This window comes from Hipposideros armiger, unplaced genomic scaffold (genome assembly GCF_001890085.2).
Source record: "Hipposideros armiger isolate ML-2016 unplaced genomic scaffold, ASM189008v1 scaffold_524, whole genome shotgun sequence".
Taxonomy (NCBI): Eukaryota; Metazoa; Chordata; class Mammalia; order Chiroptera; family Hipposideridae; genus Hipposideros; species Hipposideros armiger.
Window position 1 is genome coordinate 907,047 of NW_017731874.1, and position 25,999 is coordinate 933,045.

The following is a 25,999-nucleotide window of genomic DNA, read 5'->3' on the forward strand; positions in this document are numbered from 1 at the left end:
CTGTGGAGGGCAGTGTCACTGGCCCTCATATGTGGGATCCGAACTGGGGTCCTCTGGCATCCCAAGCCAGTTCTTAACCATCGCGCCACTCGGCCAGCCCAGATTTTTATTTTTTAACTAATTGCCACAGCGCACCCATACATTTAAGGATGGGGTGCAGGGGCTATTTCCAAAAGCTGATCTCACATTCAAATCATGGGTGTGAATCTGCCCTAGGTGTATGTTGTAAGAACTTGGCTAATTGAAGACATATACGTAATTCCTAGTCCACAGTCTATTCATTGAGTATTTCATATTGACCCATGCTTGTTACAGGATTTTTTTTTTCCCTTCAGATGGTCAGACCACAACCTTCTTAGGGCCCCAAAGCATGTTGCCTCTTCATCAGTGTGCCCATGGTTCTGTGCAGGCCCAAGGATCTGCATTCTTAATTTGGAATAGGGAGAACTTTCAAACCATGTCACTTCTCCTGTTGCTGTCCTCCTCTGCTTTCCACGGTAGTACCTGCCAGAGTGGAGCTGCTTGGACATTATTAGGAACACAGAGCTGCTGGCTCATAATCACATGCATGAGCCTTTTGAGCCTCGCTACAACTCACAGACTGGCCTGGCACATTCCCTCCACCAATCATATTATTTATAGGTTTTAAGCATGGTTGGAGAATTTCATTCATAAGATTCATAGATTTATAAAGTTAATGACTCATAAAACAGTTGAGAGCATGGAGACATCCATCACTCAGTTATCCAATGAGGACCTTCTGACTAATGACACCGCAAGTCAAGGCCATTTGTTGCTTGGGGGTTGGTGCTTGTCCTAGGATGCGTAGGCACATTCTGGAGTCATTCATTGTAGCATCTGTCCCCAGATTATGGTGTGAATTAATCATGGCCCAATTTGGTTCAAATGAATGACAGAGCACTACACAATTTTAAGTCTCTGCAAGGTGAAAAATTACTGAAATAATAAGCAAAGAAGTAGAGACTTTCAGGCTTGTGAATAACTCTGCACGAGCTCTCCAAGAGAAGTAATTTATTTGTTCCAGCCACTTAGAGCCATCACTTGAGAATGTTTCCCTCCTCTGAAGTCTAAATATCTTTCATGCTGTCTTTGACTGAAAGCTTTACAAAAGCAGTGTATCTGGCTTCTTGTTGTCTTATTGGTGGTTAGATCATAGTGGGGAATGAAGTGCCCTAAACCCTAACTTAACCACACCCCATTAGTCCTTCTGCTGGAGTAAGGACCCAACCTGCTGCATCAGAAAGTCGGCCAGTGGCCAGACTGGTTCCTTGGCCCTCTCAGGCTCTAGAGTTAGAAACCTCAGAGGCAAGGCAAGGAGCAGATGCAGCCCCTGAGTGTGACTGTGGAACAGCTTTCCTGCTCCGTGTCACCAGGCATCGAAAGAAAGCACAGGCTCTGAAGCTTAGGGTCTAACAGCCCACAGAGATGGCCAATGGTCTTAGTGAGAGGAGCCCTGGGCACCTCCAGGTCCAGCTAGGCCTGGGGGTCTGAGGGACAGTGAGGAGGACGCCTGTGTGGCAGGAATAGGGAGCCAGCAGAGGCGCGGGGAAGCAGGCCAGGGCAGGTCCCAGCATCAGCTCCGTTCCCATTTTAGGACCCGTGCTGAAATGTTCACTTGGGGAGGGCATGGCTTATTCTTTCCGCCTGCAGCATTATTTCCAAATGGCAAGATTTGACATCAAGAAAATGTGAGAGAATGATGTGAGATGATTCATTTCAAAAGTGGTTTTTTTAACCCTGGCTGCACATTAGAATTACATAGGGAGTTATTTTTAAAAGTTCTGCAGTCCAGAGATTCTGACTTAATTATTCTCTGGGTGAGCCTTGGGTAATAGTATTTTTTTTAAAACTAGGTAATATGTTGAAAACCTCCAGTTTCAAGAAACTTGGGTGCCTGGGTTATAGTCTGTCCTGCTGTCACCATCACACGGTTGCTCCTTTCTGCCCTGTAGACACAGCCTGTGCTTTTTCTGAGGACTGGCCTTCCTGACCAGTCGGTGCGGGCTCCTATACCTGCGCTAGTTAGTTTTCAGAGGCAAGTAGGGCTCGGGCAGCTCCGAGGCCACTCAGAATCTAAGGAGCATCACTTGATTCTAAATGAGTCTCAGAACACCTCAGCGCATGGGAGTACCTATTACTATTTCAGACAATGAATTGGTAAGGATTACTTTTGTTTTAATGTTTCAGGGTTTGCAATACCTTGTGCCCTTTTTTCTATAATCACAATTTTAAAAAATGGAAAATAATAGTAAAAAAAAATGATGAGCTTCTTGTTTTGTTTTAATTCATTTACATATTCAATATTTTTGAAAGATCAAAACAACAAGCCCTACCAAGCACAAATCAGGTTCACCGCAGACAGGAAGAAAAGGGCGTTCTTTTCAAGGGCCGTGTCCTTTTACCTGGTGTGGCCCAGAAATCAGAAGGCCTTAGCCCTGGGCTCTGCCCCCTCACCAGCTTTGCCAGCCTGAGGGAGGCCAAATGGGGAGCAGGTTTTCAAGGCGCTCCTCCCCGGCCCTGGTGTGACCTGCATACGGGACCTGGCTGGGGTCTCCAGGCCTCTGGATTGATTCTCTGCCTGTCCCCTTCTTCCTCCTCACTACCCATGGATTCCTGTTAATCTCAGTATTTTAATTCCATAGGCATTCCAGAAGTGTTCCTTTATGGATGTAAATTCAAACAGTCATGCTGAGCAGTCCCGGGCTGACAGTCACCTTAAAGACACTAGGCCGGGGACCACAGTCCCACCCAAGGAGAAGAAGGTAACGTGGCAGTTACACCTTTGCCACGCGGTCGGACAGCCCTTCTTTCTGTGCTCTGACACTAACACCGCTTCTGCGCTTGTCCTTCTGCACCCTCTCTTTTTTCTCTCACCTTTTTTTTTGTTTTTTTTTTTTTGTTAAACTAATGGAGACACAGCTTTAGGTTTAGATCAGAGATACCTGGCCAAGATTTGCAGAGCGGACGCTGTGTTCCTATGCACAAGGTACAATAGTATGTGCAGAATTTAGGCATTGTCTTCATACACTAAAGGCTGCACTCCTTTCAAGATTTTCTAGAATGACTCTTAAAATAAAAAAAGTATGCCACCAAGTATGTAGCACCTTTTCTAACTTTTAACATGTCTTCTGGACCAAAAACCTAAAAAATAGATAAGAGCCTTAGATTCCAGGAAGAAAACACAAGGCAGAGCTGCATACCTGCCACCATTCACAGGTGGACCCTCCTGGGAACACACACATATGTATTTGCATGGGTGTTCAGGATGCCATACAGGTTTTCTTAAGTGTTACAAATTCTCAAAGAGAATAAGTTCGACATAGCTTTAGTGCTAATATACTTTGTGGTATTTGAATGGCCTCAAAACAGATGTCCAGTCTGTGAAACAAAGTTCCCTGTCCTTATTAAGTACTTCAGAGAAAGGATATGAGCCTGAATGGTCCAACTTTGACATGCTGTTATGATTTTTGGATGTAGAGCCATCTTATTTTAATAAGTCTGTCTAAATTTCAGGATAGAAAGCTTATCATGACCAATTCAAGTCCTAACATTTTTCAGCAGGAACTTATATTTCAGAATTCAAAGGTTCTAGCTCCCTTACATAAAGTCAAACATAGGTGCCACAATATAGCTAGCCCCTTTGCTACTCCACACAGGTCTGTCAGTCCAGTATCAGTAAGCCCAGTGCGGGAGCTATAGGATCATAATATCCGAAGTTATTCTAACGCAGCCCTTCAAGAGACGCAGTCCTGGGGCTAACAGCTCCCAGCTGGGAGGCCCTGCCCGGGAGGCTAACCTGTTTCTCCTTGGCTCACAGCCACCATAGAGTCCTTGTGTAAAATGCATCTGCCATGTGACTGACATATGAAACCATTAACCAGGTGACACCAGATCTCTCGGTACACCAGGGGAGATGATGAGATTATTGATAAATTTTTCTCATGAAGAAAATTTCCTAGTAATTTGACTTGAATCCATGACATCACATTGAAAATATATTGCTTTTCAATCTCTTGAATTTCCTTATGTGGCCTTATTAAAACCAGCTCACGGCATATCAGAGTTAAATGACATACTTCTGTCCAAAAAACTGGGAACTGGGAACTTTTCAAGGATCCCTCTGGAGAGAACCATTGTCTCGTTGTAGAATTTTGTTAATTGACTCAGAAGTTGCATGAGATTTCTTGCCCTGCGATTAGAAATCTATATGCCATCCATCGCATCTCAAAGGTCCATCGGATAGGTAACAGGCAGCAGGTCTGTATTGAATGCCCAGCACTGGGTGTAATCACAGGTGCTTATGTTGGATAATTACCGTATTTTGCTGCATATAATGTGTCCCCGTGTATAATTGCACCCACGTTTTTGGCCCCAACTTTCAGGGAAAAAAATCTTGTGTTTTAATTTTGCAAGTGATTTTCTAATAATTTTTGTAAAAATATCAGCTAGATTGCTAGCTCCCGCCTAAAGTGTACAAAAAGAAATGTCACGCTATTCACCCTATGGGAATAAAGTCGGCATCACCTATCTTATCAAATCAGAGTCACTTACTCTGTAGACAACAATACATCGCTCTTTGTTTCATTTCATTGAATCATTGGCCGAAATTACTTTCATTGCAAGTGCATTGTAAGTTCAACAAAAACTGATTCTCGTATTCCAGGGTTTTATTTTGCGTACAGATATTGTTATTGATTTCTAGAGTTACACTTTTAACTCATAAGCATAAATAAAAGAATTAAAACATTTATATAGATACAGAGTTAGTACTATCCATGTATAATGTGCATCCTTATTTTTCCCTTACAAATTTGGGCAAAAAAAGTGCACATTATACACAGCAAAATACGGTACATTCAGTGGCTTGATCTCCTTCATAATATCACTATCAGACTCCTTCATAATATCACTATCGGACTTGTATATGCGTATCACATACAATATGGGTATTAGACTTTTGTCATTTAGACATTTTTGTCATTATTAACCTCTTCCTGGGCTTTTTATTTACTCTTCTATAAATCAAGTGTTTTCTTAAAATGTTTCCCCTATCATCATGAAACATTAGCCTAGTACTTGATTTTTATGCAGTTTTCCTATAACTATGTCTTTAATTTTGGTCTATTGTCCATATGCATATTAATCCTGCTTCACCAGTTGTCTTAACAATCCAGATCTCAGCACCTATACACAGATATGAATGAGGCTTAATTACCTTTCCTGCAGTCTTGACTATCTAAGAAATCATTGTGAAATTACATGACAGTTGTGACCAAGTTACTCTGAATTAAGTTAACACACTTGCTTTGACACATTCATTCCTTTTTCTAGCCCAGTGATAAAAATGGCAGGTCATGTGATACTTAAACCTAACATCGTTATCGTAGCAATTTTCCACCAGAGTATTCCTGCTACTAGGTCTGTTTTAAAATACATATCTCACACAGAGGCGTCTGAAATATTTAATGATGGGTATGGCATGGGCCCTGACCAACCAGAACAAATGCCAGTCCCACTACCCCTCCCCCCCTGGCCTGGCAAATGGGGCCATAAAGGCGGCTTCTTTCGATGACCATATTTCCCCATGTATAAGATGCACCCTTTTTTGAAAACTTTGGGGTCTAAAAACTGGGTGCGTCTTATACAGTGGTTGTAGATTTTTTAACTTGCATTTCCTGCAAGTGATGAGGAGTTGTATGCATTCTATGATGAATAAAACTTGAGTTCAATAACTTTATGTAATACATTTTTTTCAAATTTCGGGCCCCAAAATTAAGGTGCATCTTATACATGGGAGCGTCTTATACATGGGGAAATATGGTGCATGCCAGTTCCTTCTCTGATTCAGGGGTAAATTCTCACTCAAGTCCTAACATGCAGGCTCCATCCTGGGACCTGAAACCTCAGGCCCAAATGGCATTGACTTTTCTTCTTAAAATTTGTTACTTGGTGTGTTAGTTGTTTAATAACCTATATTGAAAATCCCACAAAAGCTGTTACATTGGTTGTCTACAGCAGCTGAATCACTATACTTGTTTGAGGGCCTCACAGGGGTGAGGGGAAGTTAAACAGGTGATGTTTGGTGGCTAATGCACCTCGTGTCTTGTGTGATCTTTCTGTGTGATTAATAGTGACTGTGTTATTTGTGTGTTATTCCTTGAATGTGTAGCAACATTCCTTCCATTTTTCACTGGGGTGGTAGGATTGCTCTGGGTTGACCATGGTGGGGCCTGGGTTATTGTGCTTTGTTATGTTGTCATTGCTTTAACCGAACTTCCTTCATGGGATTGTGTCCCAACCTGCTAGAATAGCCTCTTCTTCTTGGGCTTCTCTGCAGCAAGAAGAAATGACAGCAGAGCCTTGGAAATGACAAGGCGTGTCTGGAGTCTAGTGTTGTGGCAGGATCCCTGGCTGCTGATACAGGCATGTAGGAAAGGCCGTACTTCCTGGTGGAGCCTTCTCCATTCCTGGTCCCCACTGCTGGGCTCTTACATTCTGAATCTCTGTGATAACCTCAGAAATGTATCTTTGCTCTGCGCCAGAGACCTAGAGAATAAAATCTGAGTCATGCTGTCACAGTCACCTTTCTAGCTTCCAATATCTGTTTTATAAATGTTTAGATGATATATGGCCAGGATTATCACACTGAATTTGGATTTCATCATCATGGCTATTATTAGTTTGAAGGCTATTTTGACAGTTTCCTTAGCAAGCTCAAATACAAACTGCAGGTATATTTCAGTCTGTCATTTGACCAGGGAAAAAGAATGGTTTTTTTGTTTGTTTGTTTCATCTCAAAGTACCATACTCAACCTACGCAGATGTCCTTATAGGATACTTTCCATTAAAAAACAAAACAAACAAACAAAAACCAGATAGAACTGAAATAACTAGCTGGAAGGGGACATGAAAAATCTCCTGGTCTTGTTCCTCAGTTTAGAAGCAAGAAAACTAAGGCCTGGAGAAGTGAAATGACTTGCCTAAGGTAACACAGTTAAGTGGCAAGTCTGGATTAGAATCAGAATCTTTTGCCCGCTAATATATCGTGCTTTCTACAATGTCACACCATGCTTCTGGTTTTAGGTTCTGCTAAGCTCACTATTGGGTGTTGCAAAGAGGACGTGTTCATATACAGAATCGGTCCCTTGATTAACTGGTCCCCCACAAAATTGGAAATTCTTGAATATTTTGTTAATTAAGATTTTCATCTTGTGCAAACACAGGGCATTTTTGGAAGTTGGCGAACAAAGCAGCCCCAGGTAAACAGAGCTGTAGGCTTTGGACTGGTGTGTAACACATGTGCTTGGCCCGCATGTTGTGGAAGTGTAATTAAAGGAACAATTTAGGTATAATCCACTTTGGGGATGTGGTTTTGTGGAGTAACATGTCCTACACTATTCTACCAGAATTTGGAATTTTTCCATGAAGACGTACGGAAATCTGATGTTGAATATGAAAATGGCCCCCAAATGGAACCCCGAAAGGTGAGTTCACCAGACCTGTGTCCCATCTGATAGCATGCAGATTAATTACCTTCCTTTGCAGATCCATTTCTGATTAACGTGTGTGGTTTCCCTTCTCCACTCTCCCTCTCAGGTTACTGCAGGGGCTCTGACGCCTACTGACCATCCTAAGTGGGAAAGAGGAATAGAGAATAGTATTTCTGATGCATCAAGAGCATCAGAATATAAAACTGACATCTTAATGAAGGAAAATTCCATATCCAATAAGAGTTTACTTAGAGACAATAGAAACTATTCCCAGAAAAATGTGCCGAAGGTCAGTTCCAGTTTCTCTGGCATTAGTTCATCAGAAGATGAAATAAGCAAAGGGCCTAAAAGCTCAGCGTTGCAGCACCCTGTGTCTGACACTGAGAATCAGAAAATGAACTATGGAAAGACAAAAGAGATGAGTCAACAAGGACGAGAAAATACAGATAAGTGTCACCTTCCCTCTCCCACTAGATCAACTGAATTGAGTATTTGTGATATCAGAATTCAAGATCAAGAGTTTCCGGTGACAGACTTGGGCCAAGTTGTGCTAAGACCCAAGGGGCCTCGACATGCTCATGAGGACAGAGACTCAAACCCAAGTTCCCCCACAGAAGAAAATGCACCTACAGACAACATTGCCTTCATGATTACCAGAACCGCAGTCCAGGTTCTCTCCAGTGGGGAGGTCCGCGATATTGTGAGCAAAAAGGGAGAAGATGTACAGACAGTGAATATTGATGCCAAAAAAGAGATGACTTCCCAACAAGGAGGGACTGAAAATGAAGAGCCAGTCGTGTGCCTCGACAAGAAACCGGTCATCATTATTTTCGACGAACCCATGGACATCCGATCTGCATATAAGAGACTTTCAACCATATTTGAGGAATGCGATGAGGAATTAGAGAGAATGATGACCGAGGAAAAGATAGAGGAGGAGGAAGAGGAGGAAAATGGAGATGCCGTCGTCAAGGATAACACTTCCCAAAAGCTTCATAAGGTTGCCTCAGGCAGCCCCAGATCAGAACTGCAGGCAGAGCATCAGTTACAGCCACACTTTTTCTCCGTGGAGAACAAAGTACCCGGAGGACAGGACTCGAGTAAGACCGAGCTGACCACTTGCAGCCAAGCAGATTCGCCAAGTCCAGAAAGCAAGTGTGATGTGACAGATGACCAATTTGAAAACCCCAAAAAGAAGTTTAAGTTCAGATTCCCTAAAAAGCAACTCGCCGCCCTCACTCAAGCAATTCGTACAGGAACCAAAACGGGGAAGAAGACGTTGCAGGTGGTGGTCTACGAAGAGGAGGAAGAAGACGGCACTTTGAAGCAGCACAAAGAAGCCACGCGATTCGAAATTACTAGATCTCCTCAACCTGAGGACACCCCCCAGAATATGCTCAAGGGACAACAGCAGCCCAGTCTAGAGAACACGTCTCCCATTTCTAGAACTGATGAAATTAGAAAAAATACCTACAGAACGTTGGACAGCCTCGAACAGACCATCAAACAGCTTGAAAATACGATCAGCGAAATGAGCCCCAAAGCCCTAGTTGATACCTCATGTTCTTCCAACAGAGATTCTGTTGCAAGCTCAACCCACATAGCCCGGGAGGCCTCTCCCCGATCCTTGCTAGTTTTGGAAGAAGCTCCCACTGTCCTAGAACCCCCCTCATCAATACCTTCAGCTTCACGTAAGGTATCTTGGTCTGATGGAAAATGGAAAGACCCAGCTGCTTTCTAAAATCTGCCATAATCACCATTAGCAAAAGGTGTCTTGTGATTTACTTGCTTCCTTTCAGGTGGCTTGTGTTTTTTTGTCTGTTCGCCATGATACCTTTCTCTCACACTTTCTCCCTCACCTTCAAAACAACAACAACTAGGTGTCTAACAGCTAATTGATTCTGTGTTTACCTCTGTTGCTGATTGGTGTTGGGTAAACGCAAGGATGCTGGGTCATCCATTTGCCGTTGAAATGATTGCTCTGAGCCTCACATTAAAATCCGTTTGATCAGTAGTGGAGCAGTTTTTTTCCTGTTTGATTCTTGGAATTAACCCCAGCGGTGTCTTCTGATGTCAGTCTCCTAGATCTGTCCTGCATGTAGGGCTGTGGCTTCTCACGTGGAGCTTCTCTGCACTAGGTGGGGCAGCTTCGGTGATAATCCGCTCACCGGCTGCTCCTTCTCCTCTCCTCTCGCTGTTCCTTCCCACAGGGTTCCAGTGGGACCCCACAGACGAGCAGGATGCCGGTCCCCATGAGCTCCAAGAACAGACCCGGAAGCCTGGACAAACCCAGCAAGCAGACCAAACTGCAGGACCCCCGCCAATATCGTCAGGTAGTTTTACCTTAAACCCAATTTTGGATGGACACTCTTATGGTTAAGAAGCAAGTCACTGACTTAGTTTATACCAAATATTGTGTTTTCTTTGTATGCTATGGTTTACGTAGACATCCTGGATCTGGGGGCATGAAGACAGTCTAAAAACCTTTGTTGAACTTTTCACCACTCTTTTGCATGCTTGCAATAAAACACCTTTTACTTTGTGACTCCAAAGTTTTAACCGTTAACACGAGCTGCCAGACCGGTTGGCTTTTCTTTGGCGAATGTAGTGGTTCCTCAGAGCACCTTGGGAAACCGAGCCAGACAGACCTGTTGTTGAACTGTCCTGAAAGTCACCCATACTAACGTATATGTTGACCGCATTGCATTAGAGGCACATTAACTCTCTGTCACGTTGCCCCGCCCCCACCCCAATAATAATAATAACCCAGACGCATGGCTGACCCAGCACCCGGAAGGGGTCTTCCTTTTTTCCTGTTCTGCACATCCTCTGCTCTGTACTTTGGGGGTTTCTACCAGGTCCAGTACAGCACAACAAGACTTAGCCCAGGCCTTGAGTTCATTTGGTTTGGTTTGGTGTCTTTTGTTTAATGTTTCTCAGAAGGGCTGTGTTGCCAGACCCTGTGGAATGATCGTGTTACCAGCTTCCTGACAAACTCTCCCGCCATCTTTATTTGCAGGCTAATGGAAGTGCTAAGAAAGCTGGTGGGGACTGTAAGCCTACTTTCCCCTCCTTACCTGCTTCTAAGATTCCAGCCCTTTCTCCCAGCTCTGGGAAAAGTGGTTCTCTGCCCTCTTCTAGTGGTGACAGCTCTAACTTCCCCAATCCAACTGCTTCTAAACCATCGGTTCCTTCTAACCCTCTCAGCCCCCAAACAGGACGACCTGCTCCCTCTGCCTCCATGATCCCCTCTGTCTCTAATGGCTCCTTAAAGTTTCAGAGCCCCACTCATGCAGGTAAAGGTCACCATCTGTCATTCTCACTGCAGACTCCAAATGGCCGAGCAGCCCCTCCTTCCTGTTCCTCCTCCCCTCCATCCCCTGCCTCTCCCACTTCACTGAATCAAGGTGCCAAGAGCATCAGGACCATCCATACTCCTGGCCTCACCAGCTACAAGGCACAGAACGGAAGTTCAAGCAAAGCCGCCCCATCCACAGCAAAGGAAGCCTCTTAAAAGCCAAATCTTATTAGGCTCAAGTTGGAGTTACATATAAAAAAGTCAAAAATATATATATATATATTAGCAGTCTTCAACAACTGTTTTCACAAGAGAATGTAACATATTGCTGTATTGTTTGAGGCTGAATGCTAAGTATGTGCTAAATACTGGATTAATAGATTTCAGTAAAGCTTGTTTGGTTTTTTACTTTGTTGCTGTTGTAATTACATAGTGTTAACTGTCTATATTCGATCCCTGTTAAATGAAGTAAGCATGTGTTACGGAAAGAGAGAGTATGGCGAGAGAGAAGGATGTGTGTGAGACAGGAGAAAAAAAATGTATTCAGCATGTAAAACATGTATGATTCCAGAATTTTAGTATGTTTTGTATAAAAATATTTTTCATTACGGAGACTAGAAGTGAACAGAGAAATACACAAGTGTGACTATACAAATTGTAAAACAGATACTATAATATTTCCTTTTATTTTAGTGTTATTCAGCTTTATTACAGATTTCTATTTTTGTCAGAACTTCATGGTTTCTTTCAAGATCTTTTTGCCAAAACATTTTGATACTATAGCATTGTACATTTGAAAGTAGTGTGCTAGACAACAAGCCAATGAACTTCAAGCCAGCACAGGCATATGTAGAAGGCAATTTATCAAACCAATTGCACTGCCATGAAAATTATGTATAATAATTTGCCAGGCCAAGCAAGCTAGTTTTCTTTTTCTTTTTGTCTTTTTGTCTTTCTTTCTTTCTTTCTTTCTTTTTTTTTTTTAACATATTGGGATTCTCTAGTAGTTTTCTTTGCAGTATCTAACCCCGTCTTTGTTTTCTGGGACCTGGTAACCCACATTATTACATTGTGGATTTTAAAATGTACACTTCTGTACGGTTCTGTAAACTGATAAACTTTTGTGAATATATAAATAGACATAAAAATACTGTACGTGACAGCACACAGAGTAGTTTTCCCACACCAAAGTTAATTTTTATGCATGCTTTAAAAACATATATTGGGATGGACAAAAATGGGACTATCCACACATTTTTAAAAAGCAACAAGTTTGCACAGCTAGAGTGTTTTTGTAAATAAATGTATTTGTATAACACAGTCATGTAATATACAGAACTATAAGCAGAGACTTTGCAAAACTAAATAAAGGGCTGCATGCTTATTATTTTTTGTACCTTGTCACTATAGCTACTTCCTAGTCAAAGGACAAAACGTAACTATTACCAAGTTAAACGGTTTTGGCTTTGAGGGCATTATAAAGAACATGTAACCAGCCGCAAACTGGTTTTCTGAAAGCTCTACTTCTCTACAAACTCTGGGGTGACTCACAATGAGTTCTCGATGAATTCAATGCAAGCATGGTGCCTTCCAATGTAAACTGCTGACTCTCTTCTCTGTGGCTTATCAAGGTTTGGCTAACAGAAAGCAAACCTGGGTACAGGGTTTCCACCCTCGTTTACCAGAGGGGCTCTTACTACTGTCTCTTTCCTGTTTAAATTTCCAGTAGAAGTAAAGCAGAAATAAAATGTCTTTATCACTAGGAATTTTTTTTTCCCGAGTTCTCAATTTAAAAAACAAATACTATTGGTAGGGGGAAATACGCTAGCTAACATTACACTCTGTTTTCCTTTAAAAAACAAGGATGAAAGTTTGTGAAAAATAATACCAAGGTTATGAATCAACTACAAGAACAGTCTCAGGAACCTGTTTATCATTATGTTTGCCTCCAAAATATTTCACTCGGTGGTTGGTTGTAAAATACAAATATTCTTATTACTTCAGCACCCGGCTATTATTGTGTGCAATCTTCAGGCTTATTTAGCTGGCATGCCTTCACCAGAGCTATTTTATCACACCTCCACTCATTATAGTAATCACATGTTTCAGGTAGTGCTCTGAAAAGCCATTATGTTACACCTGTTAGGTATAAAAGGCTCCAACTTTTCAATCATGTCTCAGCATCGACTCAGTAACTCCATACATATAATAGTGAGCTGATGCATGCCAGTTTGTTGGCTCCTGTGTATGGACAAGCTGAGACTTCTTGGTAAGCAGCTAACCGACAGATTATGGCTCGTGTTTTCAGTTTAATGTCCGACCTCCCAGCGCTCTGGCGGGACATATAGGCGATGGTCCATTTCAGCCAGTGTAATGAAGGTAAGAACATGTTCACCAGGTAAGGGAAAACTCAATATGGCCTCTGCCTGAGACCCAGCGAAGCGCAGCCCACCTCCTCAGGAAACTGGAGGGGAGACCATCCTAATGGGAGGAACTGAACCAGGTGTGCACACCTGCCTATGACAACATTTCACAAAAAGCCACCTCACTTCCTTTAACATCTAAAGTAGGTGATGTTAGACAGGATGAGCTGCTAGAGTTTCAGATTTTGTTAAGGACTGTTAACAGACTCTCACTACATGATCTTTTAAGGTCACCATTAAACATCATTGCATCTGAAAAAGATTCTTAGAAGTAAGCCATGGGGGCTTCTCAGATTCACTCAACAGTCCATAATGAGTGCTACCTGCTGGTTGTGCAACCTTGGGCATCAGTTAGTGGAGAATAATGGAACCTTCCTCATATGATTTTTGGGAGGGTTAAATGAGATGTATTGAACATCTCTAAGACAGAGCCTGACATATATCGAGCACTCCACAAAGGTGGGTTAGGATGGTTGTAGTCATTATCACTGCTGTGGTGATGACCCCACACTGTTCCCACCCGTAAGAGTCTTCTGGTCTAGTGGGATGGCATGGCACAAATGCAGGTGGGCAGGGGAGTCAGACAAGGGAGGCTGTTTCATGGAGGCGATGGAGGTTGGCCCTTGCAGGTCTAATACAGAGCTTTTAATAGTATTACAGCATTGAAGAGGCTGCTTTTCTTTTCATGCTGATTGGGACTGGAATTCTTTCCAAAGTAAAACAAACATTTACACAGACTTGGAACAAAGCCAGGGCCCTAGAACCACGGATACAGAAGAGTGGTCCTGTGAGTTGCGTTTTTCAGGCTTGGGAAAAATTGTCCCCAAATCGCCCCAACCCAGACTCCTCTGGTGGCGAGAGGGGGAGCCGGTGCCCATCCCTGAGCCAGTGCCAGGAGCAAGACTCATGAGGAAAAGCAGATGCGGCCACTGGGCACTCCCCCCCCCCACCCCCAGCCAGATCCATGGCAAACCCAGGCAGCTTCACGACTGTCCGCTCTGTGATTGGAACTAGCTTCCTCTCCTCTCCATGGCTCTGTAAAGGCTAAGGCATTTGACAGCAACCAGGAGTCTTTTTGGAGGGAGCAGAGAAATGAAGACTGCTTCTACCGAAGACTCAAAAGGTAATTTTGCAAATGTAGCCAGGTAACCTTGTCCAGGCCACCGTGCACAGTGTGACCTACACTTGTGAGGAGATAATATCCCCCACATAAATAAAGAGGTCACAAGAGCACTTTGGAGGAGAGAATCCCAGGCCCTGCCAGGGCTCTTGGCTCCAATTCCAGAGCCACCTCAGAAACAAAGGCGCACCCTGATAACTGCGAGGCAAGGGTGTCCCCGCTTCTGCTCCCACCACGCCCCAAAATGGCTCCCTCCTCCACCACTGCCTCTGTGGCTACACACACTGCACATTTTCCAGTCCCCACCTTTGGCTTTCTTTAAAGGCTTTACTTACAAAGATTCGATATCAAACAAATGAGTCCCTTTTCTACTGACAAAGGGCAATAGGGACCAATCCTGCACCTTTCTCTGTCAACACACTTCTGCAAGGGGTAGGAACAAAGCTGACCCAAAACGTTGGTGAGCAACAGCCCTGCCACTCTGTCTGGTGAAGGCAGTATTAGATCAGATCTAAAATTAAGGCAGGTTAAGAGATCTAAGTTTAAGAGATCTAAGTTTCCTTAGATTTACAAGCAAGGCAAAGTTCATCTCTGACCTGTCCAGTCTCCTTTCTAGGGCGTCTTTTCCCCTTTCTGATTCTGTGCTCTCTGAACTACGGACACCAGTGTCTGAGTCTGGGGGCTCAGCGCCATTTTCCTCGGCATCCCTGGTCTCCTCTCGGCCAGGAAAAGGCCTTGCAGGCATGGTCCCTGCTCTTTTGGAAGCACAGGGCCCTGTCCACTGCCTGTACCTTGAAAGGTGCTTTTTGTCCTGAATCAGCTCCCGTAAACCAAGCCAAGAGGGTGTAGTTTACTCACAAGAGAGAGTTCACTCACCTGGAAATGGAGTCAGGGTAGGGAACTTTCAGGAATAAATAGATCATTGTATGGTGATTGCAATCAACATTCTTCATTTCCACAAATGAACAGTCACACACCTTACATAACCTGGACAAAGGATGTCTTCACTGAGTGACCCCGGAGAGGTCATGACCTCCTGCCCTTCTGCCCCTTCTGTCGAAAATTCCTCAAAGGAGGAGCTCCCAGAGGCAAAGCAAACATCCTGTCCTACGGGATCTGGCTGCCACTTTCCCCGTCTTAGCTCAAACCACCTGCCAATGGCTCCCTCTGCCCCAGATGCCATATTGTCTGTTCTGCCCACCGGACAAGCTGTGGCCACAAGTCGCTCCCTCTGCCTGGAATATTCTCTCCAAGAAGCCTGGACCAGGGCCCTTGCTATGAACATTGTCTCCTTCATAGCACTTCGGGGAGTCTGAAGTATATGGTGGGATGAGGCGGCCAATAAAAATAAATAAAGGAATTAATGTCTATACATACACCCATACGGACCCATAGCAGGAGCTGCTAAAAACCATGGACAATTCTCTTCTGTGGAGACAGCTGTTTGAGGGGGGGCTGTGGGGCTCACACCGTTCCTAATGTTCATGTCATCCAGAGCTAAAAAATTGACTCCCTTATTAAGACTGCCGCATTTTAGGAACTAGTCACTTGCTGCCACCTCGTGGTCATTTCTGGAACTTCCTCTAGGAGACCTTTGCAAGCCCAGCGCCTCACTAAATCTCTCAACCTCCTTATCTAGGTTTTGCTACAGCTGTAAAAATGCACAACCCACCAGCGGTATGCAGCCGTGGCCCTGGCTGAATGTGTGAGGCAAGTGGCATTTTTCTTCATCTCAGGGCTCCCCTCTTTCAGAATTACTACCTCCCATCGTTCCTACTTGGGACAGAAGTGATGATCAACTAAGGCACTAGAAAATTAATGTTTCTTTATAAGCACTTTTAGGCTATAGGAAAAAAACAATGATTAATCAGAGGGTTGAGCATCCGGTGATGGAATTCCAAGTATCAGAGGGCAGAACTGGATGGACTGAACGTTGGTGTCCACCTCCCATTTCATATGTTGACGCCCTAACCCCCAACGTGATGGTATTTGGAGGTGGGGCCTTTGGAAGGTCATGAAGATTAGATGAGGTCATGACATTGAGTTTCTCATAAGAAGAGATACCTGAGAAGGTGGTGCCTGCCAGCCAGGAATAGAGCGCTCGCCAGAGCCTGATCTCAGACTTACAGTCCCCAAAGCTGTGAGAAATAAATGTCTGTTGTTGAAGCCCCCCCCCCCCCGGTGGGTGGTATGTGTTATGGCAGCCAGAGCTGATAAGACAAAAAAAAAAAAACGAACGAGTAGAGTCCCTTGGGAACTAAATCCCATGGGCATGAATTCAAAGTCCCTTTGAGGCAGTTCTCTCTGGTCGCCATGAATTTGCTGTTGTTCCACATCTGCTTGTGGCATTTCTGGAGGACGTATTGCCATCCACGGCAGGGATGAAGGAGCTAGAAGATGCAAGCCCGTGGGTAGGTAGGCAGGAAGCCACGAGGGGCCCTGATTCAACAGAGCCAACCAAAGCAGTGATTCAAGTGCCAAGCCACACGACCCCTGCTCTACTCCTGTGCATTTCACCCAACGAGGAGTTTATATGTTTCCCGGTTCCATTTTCACCTGTTAGAGCCAACAGATCATTCCAGGTGTACTGAATTAAAATCCAAACCCTTTAGGACAGCCTGCATTGCTCTGCTGTGTGGCTCCTGCGAACACCTCCCACCTGGCCTTCTCAGACTCTGCAGACACTTTTTGCCAGATGAGTGAATGCAAAGACGATACCTGTGTGCCTCAGTAACTCTCAACTTGTGGGTAACCCTTAGTTGTCCCCCAAAGTCACATTAGAATGTGGGGGAGGTATGTGGAATTTTCATCTGTAACAAAGGGCTGTGTGTTACCAAAAAAGGTGGAAAGATGCTGCTCTGGCATCTTTTTGAAGTGCTGCTGTCAGCACTTCCGTGTCCAGGCTCTCAGCTGTGGGCACTGCGTGAGACGCGGGACCATTCAGAGCCTGAGCTGTTCTCCGTTTCTCTCCATCGGCCTTCCCTGCAGAGCTGACCTCTCCATCTCCTGGCGACTAATAGCTTTATCTCAGTGGTTCTCAGCCAGAAGCCATTGTGCCCCCAAGATACATTTAGTAATGTCTGGAGACATTTTTGGTTCTCACAACTGGGGGGCGAGGGGGTTCTACTGACGTAGTGAGTTAGGGTGCTGCTAAACACCCTACATCGCACAGGACGGCCCCCACAGCCAAGAATGACCGGCCCAAAGGTCAGCAGTGCCCAGAGGCTCTGCTGGTTGTAGCACATTTCATATGCAACATGTGACACCGGGCCTCCAGCGGCGAAAGAAGGAAGAGGTGCACCCATTCCCCACACACACCAGGCCACCTTCCTCGCTTCCTAGCTTTTCTGCTGCCTCTTTGTGCCCCCACAATGTAGCCTTTTCAAACTTTTGCCCTTTCATGTTTATTTTAACATAAGTTCCCCTGTTACAAATAAGGATTTGAAGGAAGAGAGGAGGCCACGTAAATTCCCTCAGGTATCCATGGCAGGGTCAAAGTCCTGTCCTCTCACAGCCACTCGGAATGGGAACAGCGAGGGGAGCCCATAAGCATCAGCTGTGGAGCTCGGAAGACCTCACAGGCGGGGGAGGGGGCGGGCCAGTACCGCGCAGGAAAAGCTCACAGGTCTCAGCCAGGTAGGAACAGGGGCGGTAACAATACTGCTTTACCTCAAAGGTCCACCAGGTGGCACCACACTCTGCCAGGCTCTCAGCAGCTACCTGGGGACAAAGATGGAATCAACCCGAACCCCTGTGGCCCCACCACCAGCCCAGGGTGTTGCCTGACTTGCTCTTCTGAGTCTATGGCTGCGGGGCTGGGGGTTAACCTGAGAACATTCCTGTAGCAGCAGGGCACTGAGCAATGGGCCAGTGGTCTCCTGGTGGGCCTGGAGCTGCAGATAGGAGGGAGGGGAGGGAGGGAGGGAGGAACGAAGCAGACGTGCTGGGAGAAGCGGATAAGTCTGGTTAGAGAAGCCCTGGAGACGCAGGAGAAGAGGGGGGCTATGTGTGGGTCTGAGTCCCAGGTGCTGCCTCCATTCCAGGCTGCGTTCCAGGCCGGGTGCCCGTTCGGAGGCACCATCACCTTTTGTTTCTGGAGATGATTAAGGGGTTCTTGCTTGTGAGTAGAACATGCTACATCCCGGCATGCCCTAAGGGCCCCCACATAGGGAGTCCTGCCTGACGTGTCCACTATGAAAAATCACACACGTGAGCTACTGGGTGTGATTTCCAGAGGCCGAGCTCCCTGAAAAGTCAGGGTGCCACCCTTTCCCACAGTGACTTGAGATCTTGAGGTCTTTCACCCCTCCAAAACTAAAGCACCCCCAAAATGCTATCAGAGCCACAAGATAAAGAAACTACTCTGGGGGAGGGGCAGTTAGGTTTTCCTCCCCTAGGAAAACCTCACAGGGAGGCTGTCATTTGAGCCTTGATGGCTCATTTGAGCCTTCCTGTCATTTGAGCCTTGATGTGCAAAGCAGGAAGTAATGAGGCAGAGGTGGATAAAGCATCAAATGCAAATGATGCTACCTGTGTGGCCGCCCCCATCTTGGGAGCTAACCCTGCAAGGACTGGTGTGGGAGCACGGACAGCGGCCTGTGGGCTGCAAGGGGAGACGGGCTCCTGGACCAGATGCTCAAGGTTTTTTTCTAAACGGTTTGGGCCATTTCAACCAGTTCCTAGTCATTCTGGCCCTTTGCCCTTGAGGAGGCCACAGCCACCTTAAATCACCTTGGGGATTTGAGAATGTGACTTGCCTGCAGTGCCACCACATCTGTGTGCCTCGTATGGGGCAGTTTTGTGAGGTCCCAGCAAAACTCAACCCCTGTCCTCAAAGAATTAAAAAACCAGCAAAAAGGGGGATAGCAGAGACATAAACCACTGCGGTGTTGGTAAGGGTGCTGGGGCAAGTGGGAGCCCGGCATAGGATGGGCTCACCCACCCACAGGGGACAATGACAAGTGAAGTTTCACTCAGAGAAGCAAGGACAGGACAAACAGTATTTGTCTGGGCTGGTGGCTTAGGGAGGCAGCAGACGCGATGTCCTAAGGCAGGTTGGAAAGCAACGTGAGAAGGTCTTTGCACACTAAGCAACAAAGTCAATAATTCTCTTTGTAGGCAAAAGGAAAATATTTGTGGATTTCAAGCAGTAAAGTGACATGATATGTGTCTTGAAAACCATTTTGGAAGGGGGTAGGGAATAAGGAAAGGGAGGTAGAGGCTCAGAGTTGAGCGGGCTCGTGAGCAGAAGCTGTGGCTTTGCAGATGCTAAGGGGGACAGATCGCAGGGGCTGGCAAGTGACTCCGTCTGATGCCCAATTGGATGTGCGGGACTGTTTCCACCTGGCCCAGAGGTTCATTTCTCCTGCCCCTTCATTCCACCTCTGTCTTCTGCAAAATTAAAATACCCTGCTTGCCCACCAGGGGCGGCAAACTGTGGTTCACAAGCCGCATGCGGCTCTTTGGGTATGTTCCATCTCAAAAGTTTGCCGACCCCTGGAAGAGCCAATCCTGTCTCTCACAACAATTTAAAAATTATTTGAGACATAAATGTATTTTTACATAACCACCATTACGTGAAGAATATCCTTTAAAAATTTTATAAATGAAACTATGATAGTTTTATTTTCATTTTCAATTTTACTTCAGAGCCACATGTACGTACCCAGAGCTGCATGTGGCTCGCGAGCCAGTTTGCTGACCCCTGGTGGCTCTTCCATCTCAAAAGTTTGCCGACCCCTGTTGCCCACCGATGACTTTCAGAAGGGGAAAATCTCTGAGTTCCATAGACATCAACTGCTGCGTATGCAGCCAAGCACATCGTCCTCATTCTGTTGCCATAGCAATACCAAATGCTTCTGGCAATATGGTGGCACTGTGAAAAACTGATTTTTTTTTTAAAGATTTTTATTGGGAAATTAGGGGTATGGGAACAGCGCTGGGGAATTGGGGGAAGGGGAACAGACAAGTTGCTGTCCTTTTGTTCTTCAGTCTAGTTGTGGAGGACGTTGCTTCACTGGCCCAAGTTGGCACCATCATTGCACTCTTCCCGGGCGAGGCAGATCAGTCGCCGGCTTCTGGACGGCCGCTCACTGCGGCTGTTGGCCGCTCATGCTGGCTGCTGGCTACACACGGTAGCCCATGGCAACCCACTGCCACAGGGGCTGCAGCCTACGCCGTTGCCGGCAACTCATGGCAGCCCAGCTCCAGGTTGAGCTGTTGTTCAGCATCTTAGCTGTAGAGGGCAGTGTCACTGGCCCTCATATGTGGGATCCGAACCGGGGCCCTCTGGCGTCCCAAGCCAGTTCTTAACCATCACGCCACTCAGCCGGCCCAAAAACTGATATTTTGTTTAAAAATTGCTTTTTTAACTGGAGACCAAAGTTTTTAAAAATTAGCTCAGTTATTGTCTTGAGTTCAGTCACACCAAAGCCAGAGGGAGGACGGACCTCCCAGAGAATGCCTTGACGCTCCCAGCTTTCTGAAGGAACAACTATTGTGGGTGCAGCCACACTATCTACCACCCCTGGGCTCTAACTGCCCCCTGTCAGTCAGGGCCAGAACTGTCTGGTCTTACTGGCTTCTAAAGGGAATGCCACCCCACTCCGGTCCCCTGAGCTGTGGGAACAACCAGCTTGTTCTGGCAAGAGCGCAGCTCCCTCAGATAAAGACCCACATGGCATGCAATGCTGAGCTGACAAGTTGCATTCACGGGAGGTCAGCCCCAAGCCAACCTGGAGCTCGGGCTGTTCGCCCCCCCCCTCCCCCCCAGACACAACCACTGAAACATCAGGGAATGGAAGTTTCTGCCAGGCTGTTTTCCTGCCACAGAACTAGACATCGTCCTGCCACAAATTAGGAAAGACCAGGCCTTGCTTTGAGTCAGTGACCCAATCAGCTTATTTCTCCCAAAACCTTTCCTCTTATCCTTCCAGTGGGAACCAGGGCTGGAAAGGGGCACCTGAGGCGAGAGAGCCATTATGCCAGGGTTAAGGGGAGAGGAAGGGGGGAGGAGGGCCAAGGGGGACAGACACACAGGGTGACGTGATGAGGGCGAGTGTGGCTCTGAAGTCAGGAAGAGCAGCAGCGACGTCAGTGGCGGCTTCCAGAAGCCGAGAAGCACTAGGCACAAGAGAGGTTGAGTCAAGAAAGGAGCGAGGCGGGCCGGCCAAGTGGCTCAGTTTGTTAAGAGCTCGCTCAAAGGTTTGAGCTCTGAGCAACAGCGGTTCGAGTCCGGCCCGAGCTGTGCTGCCACTGAGCTGCCAACAGGTGGCAGGATGGCTCAGCTAAAAAAAAAATAATAATAAATACAAAAAAACCCCCAAAAAACAAAGAAAGGAGTGAGGCGACATCTGCAAAGCCAGAGCGTTGTCAATCAGTAAGCTTCGAGGAAACAGACATTGTTCTAGAATGTGGCGACTGAACGAGAGCTCTGGGCTTCTAATCTTTGCAGATCTGGTATATTCCGTTTCGATTTTAAGAAAAGAAATGGTGTGCACCAAGCTACCGTTTGGATTTCAAACAGGAATTGAGCTTGGCGGTATTGTTCAGTTTGAAAATTTCAAATATGTATTTTATCTCCCTAGGAAATGATTTTTGTTAGCAGAAAATCGAATGCATTTAAATAAATTAAAGCATTTTTCTGTAGGGAGTTTTATTGCTCAGAGCCCTTACTCTGAATTTAGCTTTCCTATGAAAAACTGTGACTGCTTAAGAAAATGGCCCAGAGTTGGTAATTAAAATCATGTTGAAGTTACATATGTAAGAGGAATTTAAAGTGCTCAAACAATCACAAGTTGTTCTGTGGTTCCTCAATATTTTCTTCTTGATACACTTCACCCAGTAAATTCTCTCACTTTAGAAAAACCTCATATAGAGAAAAAAGCTTTGATATATCACAATCAAAAATCCTCAGATGGCTAGATTTTACTAAGATATTGGGTTGTCGGAAAAGTCATGACATTTTTTCTATGTTTTTCATTGCAAAACTGCGTCATGACTTTTCCGACAACCCAATACATAACACTGACCTGATGTTTTCATTTACTTTTGTGTTCTTTTTATAAAGGGCTAGAAATCTCTAAATTTTACAAGTCCTAAAATTCTGTTACTAAAAACTGGAACCAGTGGCGTCAGTCTGATGGGCTGATGTGACATCTCTCTCTGCTCACCTTGAACACTCGTCTTCACAGTGACCACAGGCAAGCAATTAGTTGTCCAAAAGCCCCTGAGATGAACATAATTAGGTAAGGGACACGCTGGAAAATGCAATGCGGAGCCGCGGCTGGAGGACATGCTCGTGAAATGTTAGAAGGCAAAGTTACGTAGGGAGGGAGAGGGAAGCTGAGGGCGGAGCAGGGCAAGGGTGGCCGGCGTGGTCCAGCTTCTGCAGCCCCGTCAGGAGGACAAGGAGCCCCAGGAAGGAAGTTTGCACGCTTCAGCTACAACTGTATGATTCAAGAGGCTGATCTGCACGATGTCTGCTCAAGTGGGCTGGAGAAATGAGAAGGTGACTGTTCCCAATATGTATAATGTTATCTATCCTAGAAATACAATACAGCATTCATTTAAGGAAGCAGCAAGTCACATTTCTGTTTCTGTGTTTGACTCACTGTGAAGCTACCCGGCTTCTGTTCCGGTGCTCCCCTTCCTCTACCCTCATGAGGAATCCACAAGCATAAGGAGATGACTTTGCTCCTCATTCCTTCTTTGAGGATGAATCTGTTCACAGGACGTTTTCCCAGGGTGGGGATGGGAAGTGTCTGCTCGTCAGTAACAGCCAGCCGCCCGGAACCATGAGGGTCTGAAACCAAAGCCCTGGGTCCCGCGTTGCCCACAGCTGGCAGGTCCTGTGGGGCTGTAGTTAGTGTTTCAGAACAGGTCACGCATGGAAAACGGGGAGGAAACAATTGGATATTCCTCCTTCTAAGAATGTGTTAGAAGTAAACATTTGGAATGTTAAAAAAAATCAATACAGCCTGAGAGAAACTTCACTGCTGTTTCTTGGAGTCAGTCACTTGGCCAAAATGAATAGAGATAATGAACAAGTTAAAAATTTAAAGCTCTCTGGCCACTTAAAAAATGAGATGAGACTGATTTTTTTTTATTTTAAATGAACAATATAGCCTAAAAAATGTGAATGCTTGTTGCCCAGGTTAACAGGTTTTATTTCTTGGTGCCTGAGATTAACCACAGAAGAGTGAAATATTATAAAGTCACCTGGCCTCACAGGGGCTCTGGCTGGTTTTAATCATTGATAGGCTTTTATTCTATGATTCTGAGATAAGGGCTCCTCTAAGAAAACTCTCCAGAGGCTCCTGTGTCTTTCTGGACTACTAGGAGTCAGATGTTGACTTTCAAAGCCACAGACTAAGTGGGCAACAAAATGTCTGATTCCTTTTCCCCTAACTCTTCGAAAAGCAACCTTTGTGTATTCTCAAAAAAAAAGAAAAATATCATTTAGGTATATTACACTATGTACACCATGACAAATGTTTACTTTTTTGGCGCAAAGATAATAAAGATAAAATTACAAATCTATTATTCTGATTTGTATGAATAAAAACTGTAACATATGCTTTGAACCTAAGGAAAAAAATGGATCTTCATAGGCAAGAGTCAGTAGACTACAGATGAATCAGACCTGATGAAATTGAAGCTATGGTAATTAGAGGACCCAAACTATAACAGCAAACACATGTAACAACTACTATGCGATATGGATTATTATTTCCTTCATTCTACCTGTGAGGAAACTGAGACACAGTTTGTAAATGGCAGAGCTTAAATTTGGAGCCAGGCAGTTTGATTTTAGAATTTATACCGAAGTAAATATGTTTAATATTTTATAGAAATAAAAGAAGGCATAAAATGTGATGTGAACAAAAGAGATCTCAAAACACTCACTGGACGGATGAAACCGTACATTAGACACAGCTGAAAGTAAAATCATGGGCTAGAAAGTGGCCCCAAAGAACTTACCCAAATGTAGCATAGAGGGAAAGGTGACATGTAAAATATGAATAGAAGGTGAGGGGCGTGGAGGGCAGAGTGAGTTTATTCAACACACATTTAATAGGAACCCCTGACGGAAATAATAGAGCAAAGGCAGAAAGTGAAAATTGAGAAGTGACTGATAAATGTTACAGAACTGATAAAAAAATACCAATCCTCAGTTTTAGAAAACCAAAAAAATTCTAAGCAGGATAATAAAAAGAAATCCATACCTAGATGCATTGTAGCAAAGCTTCAGAACATGAGAGACTACCTTCAAATCTTCTGAGAGTGAAGATAATAACAGATTATCTTCACAGACCTAAGCACACTCCCGGTTCACACCACCACCAAAAGCCCAAGAGGATGGATTAGTATCTCCAAGACGTTTAGGGGAAATATTGCTGTCAACCTATAGCTGTGTACCCAGTAAAACAATCTTTCCAGAGTGAAGGCAAAATAATTACATTTAAAGATAAATAAAAGCTAGGAATGTTTTTCACCAACTGACTCTGACTAAGGGAACTTCTGAAAGATACAATTCAGGTAGAATGAGCCTAGGTCAGCCTGGATGGAGCACAAGAAGGAAGAGTGATATGAAAATGGTCAGTGAGTGAGCAAATCTAACATTGACATTGACTGTCTAAAACAACAATAATAATGTCCTCTTTATGGAGTAAAATAAAAATTCTGGAAAATGATGGTAGATAAGTTGGGAGAGGGCTACTGGAATTAAAGTATTTTTAGCTCTTTGTATATCTTGGGAGGAAGGTACTGAAGCTATTGATTAAATTTATTTCAAATGCATATCAAAGTTTCTGGGGTATCTACTAAAAGGATATAAATTAGATGAAAATCAAAAGAGAAAAATACCCATCACTTCAAATTAAGGTAAGGATGAAAAGGAAAAATAAAACAAGAAAAAAGGCAATTCAATAGATGATAGAGCAGCAATCGATTAGCACTGTCAATGTATAAAAGACTAACCACCAAAGTTAAATGACATAATTGTCAGATTAATGTAAAAACAAGAAAAAAGAAAGGAAATGCAGCTACATGCTGTTTATAAGGACAACCTTAATATAGAGAGATGTAGAAAGGTTAAAGATAAAAATAATAATAATAATAAATAAAATGGAGGCTGGCTGAGTGGCTCAGTTGGTTAAGAACTTGCCCAAGAGTACGAGCTCTGAGCAACAGGGTCGCCGGTTCAATTCCCACATGGACAAGTGATACGCTGTGCCCCGAGCTGAGCTGCCACTGAGCTGCCAAAGGATGGCTCAGCTGGTGAGAGCACGTGCTCCTAACAACAAGGCTGCTGGTTTGGATGGTGGGCTATGCCCACCCGCAACTAATTGAACTCCGCACCTTGAGCTAAGCGACATGACTGGACTTGGGGCTGAGCTAGCTGCGCCCTCCACAACTAAGATTGAAGGACAACAACTTGGCTGTTCCCCTTCCCCAATTCACCAACACGGTTCCCCTCCCCCAATTTCCCAACACTGTTCCCCTCCCCCAATGCCCCAATTTTTTTTTAAAAAAAAGGAAAAAAATATACCAAGCATATACAAACCAAAACAAAACTCATGGAGCTATACTAACATAAGACAAAAATACAAGTAGGCTTTAAATAAAAAAGAGATGAAAAGAATCA

At 44.7% G+C, this 25,999-nt stretch overlaps 1 protein-coding gene across 18 annotated transcripts in view; it reads left to right on the forward strand.

Moving 5' to 3' along the window:
* Positions 1-12,197, forward strand: part of KIAA1217 (KIAA1217 ortholog) — a 475,355-nt gene extending 463,158 nt beyond the window's left edge. For 8 of the 18 annotated variants that reach the window (XM_019668323.1, XM_019668318.1, XM_019668317.1 and 5 more), the window contains 6 exons: positions 2,664-2,783; positions 7,245-7,280; positions 7,428-7,505; positions 7,618-9,207; positions 9,722-9,844; positions 10,531-12,196. In XM_019668323.1, coding sequence (XP_019523868.1) covers positions 2,664-2,783; positions 7,245-7,280; positions 7,428-7,505; positions 7,618-9,207; positions 9,722-9,844; positions 10,531-11,025 — 2,442 coding nt within the window. In that variant the 3' untranslated portion in view covers positions 11,026-12,196. Of the gene's footprint in view, positions 1-2,663; positions 2,784-7,244; positions 7,281-7,427; positions 7,506-7,617; positions 9,208-9,721 lie in introns of all 18 variants that reach the window. The other 10 variants (XM_019668331.1, XM_019668330.1, XM_019668319.1 and 7 more) reach the window with 9 other exon arrangements.
* The last annotated feature ends 13,802 nt before the right edge of the window (positions 12,198-25,999 follow it).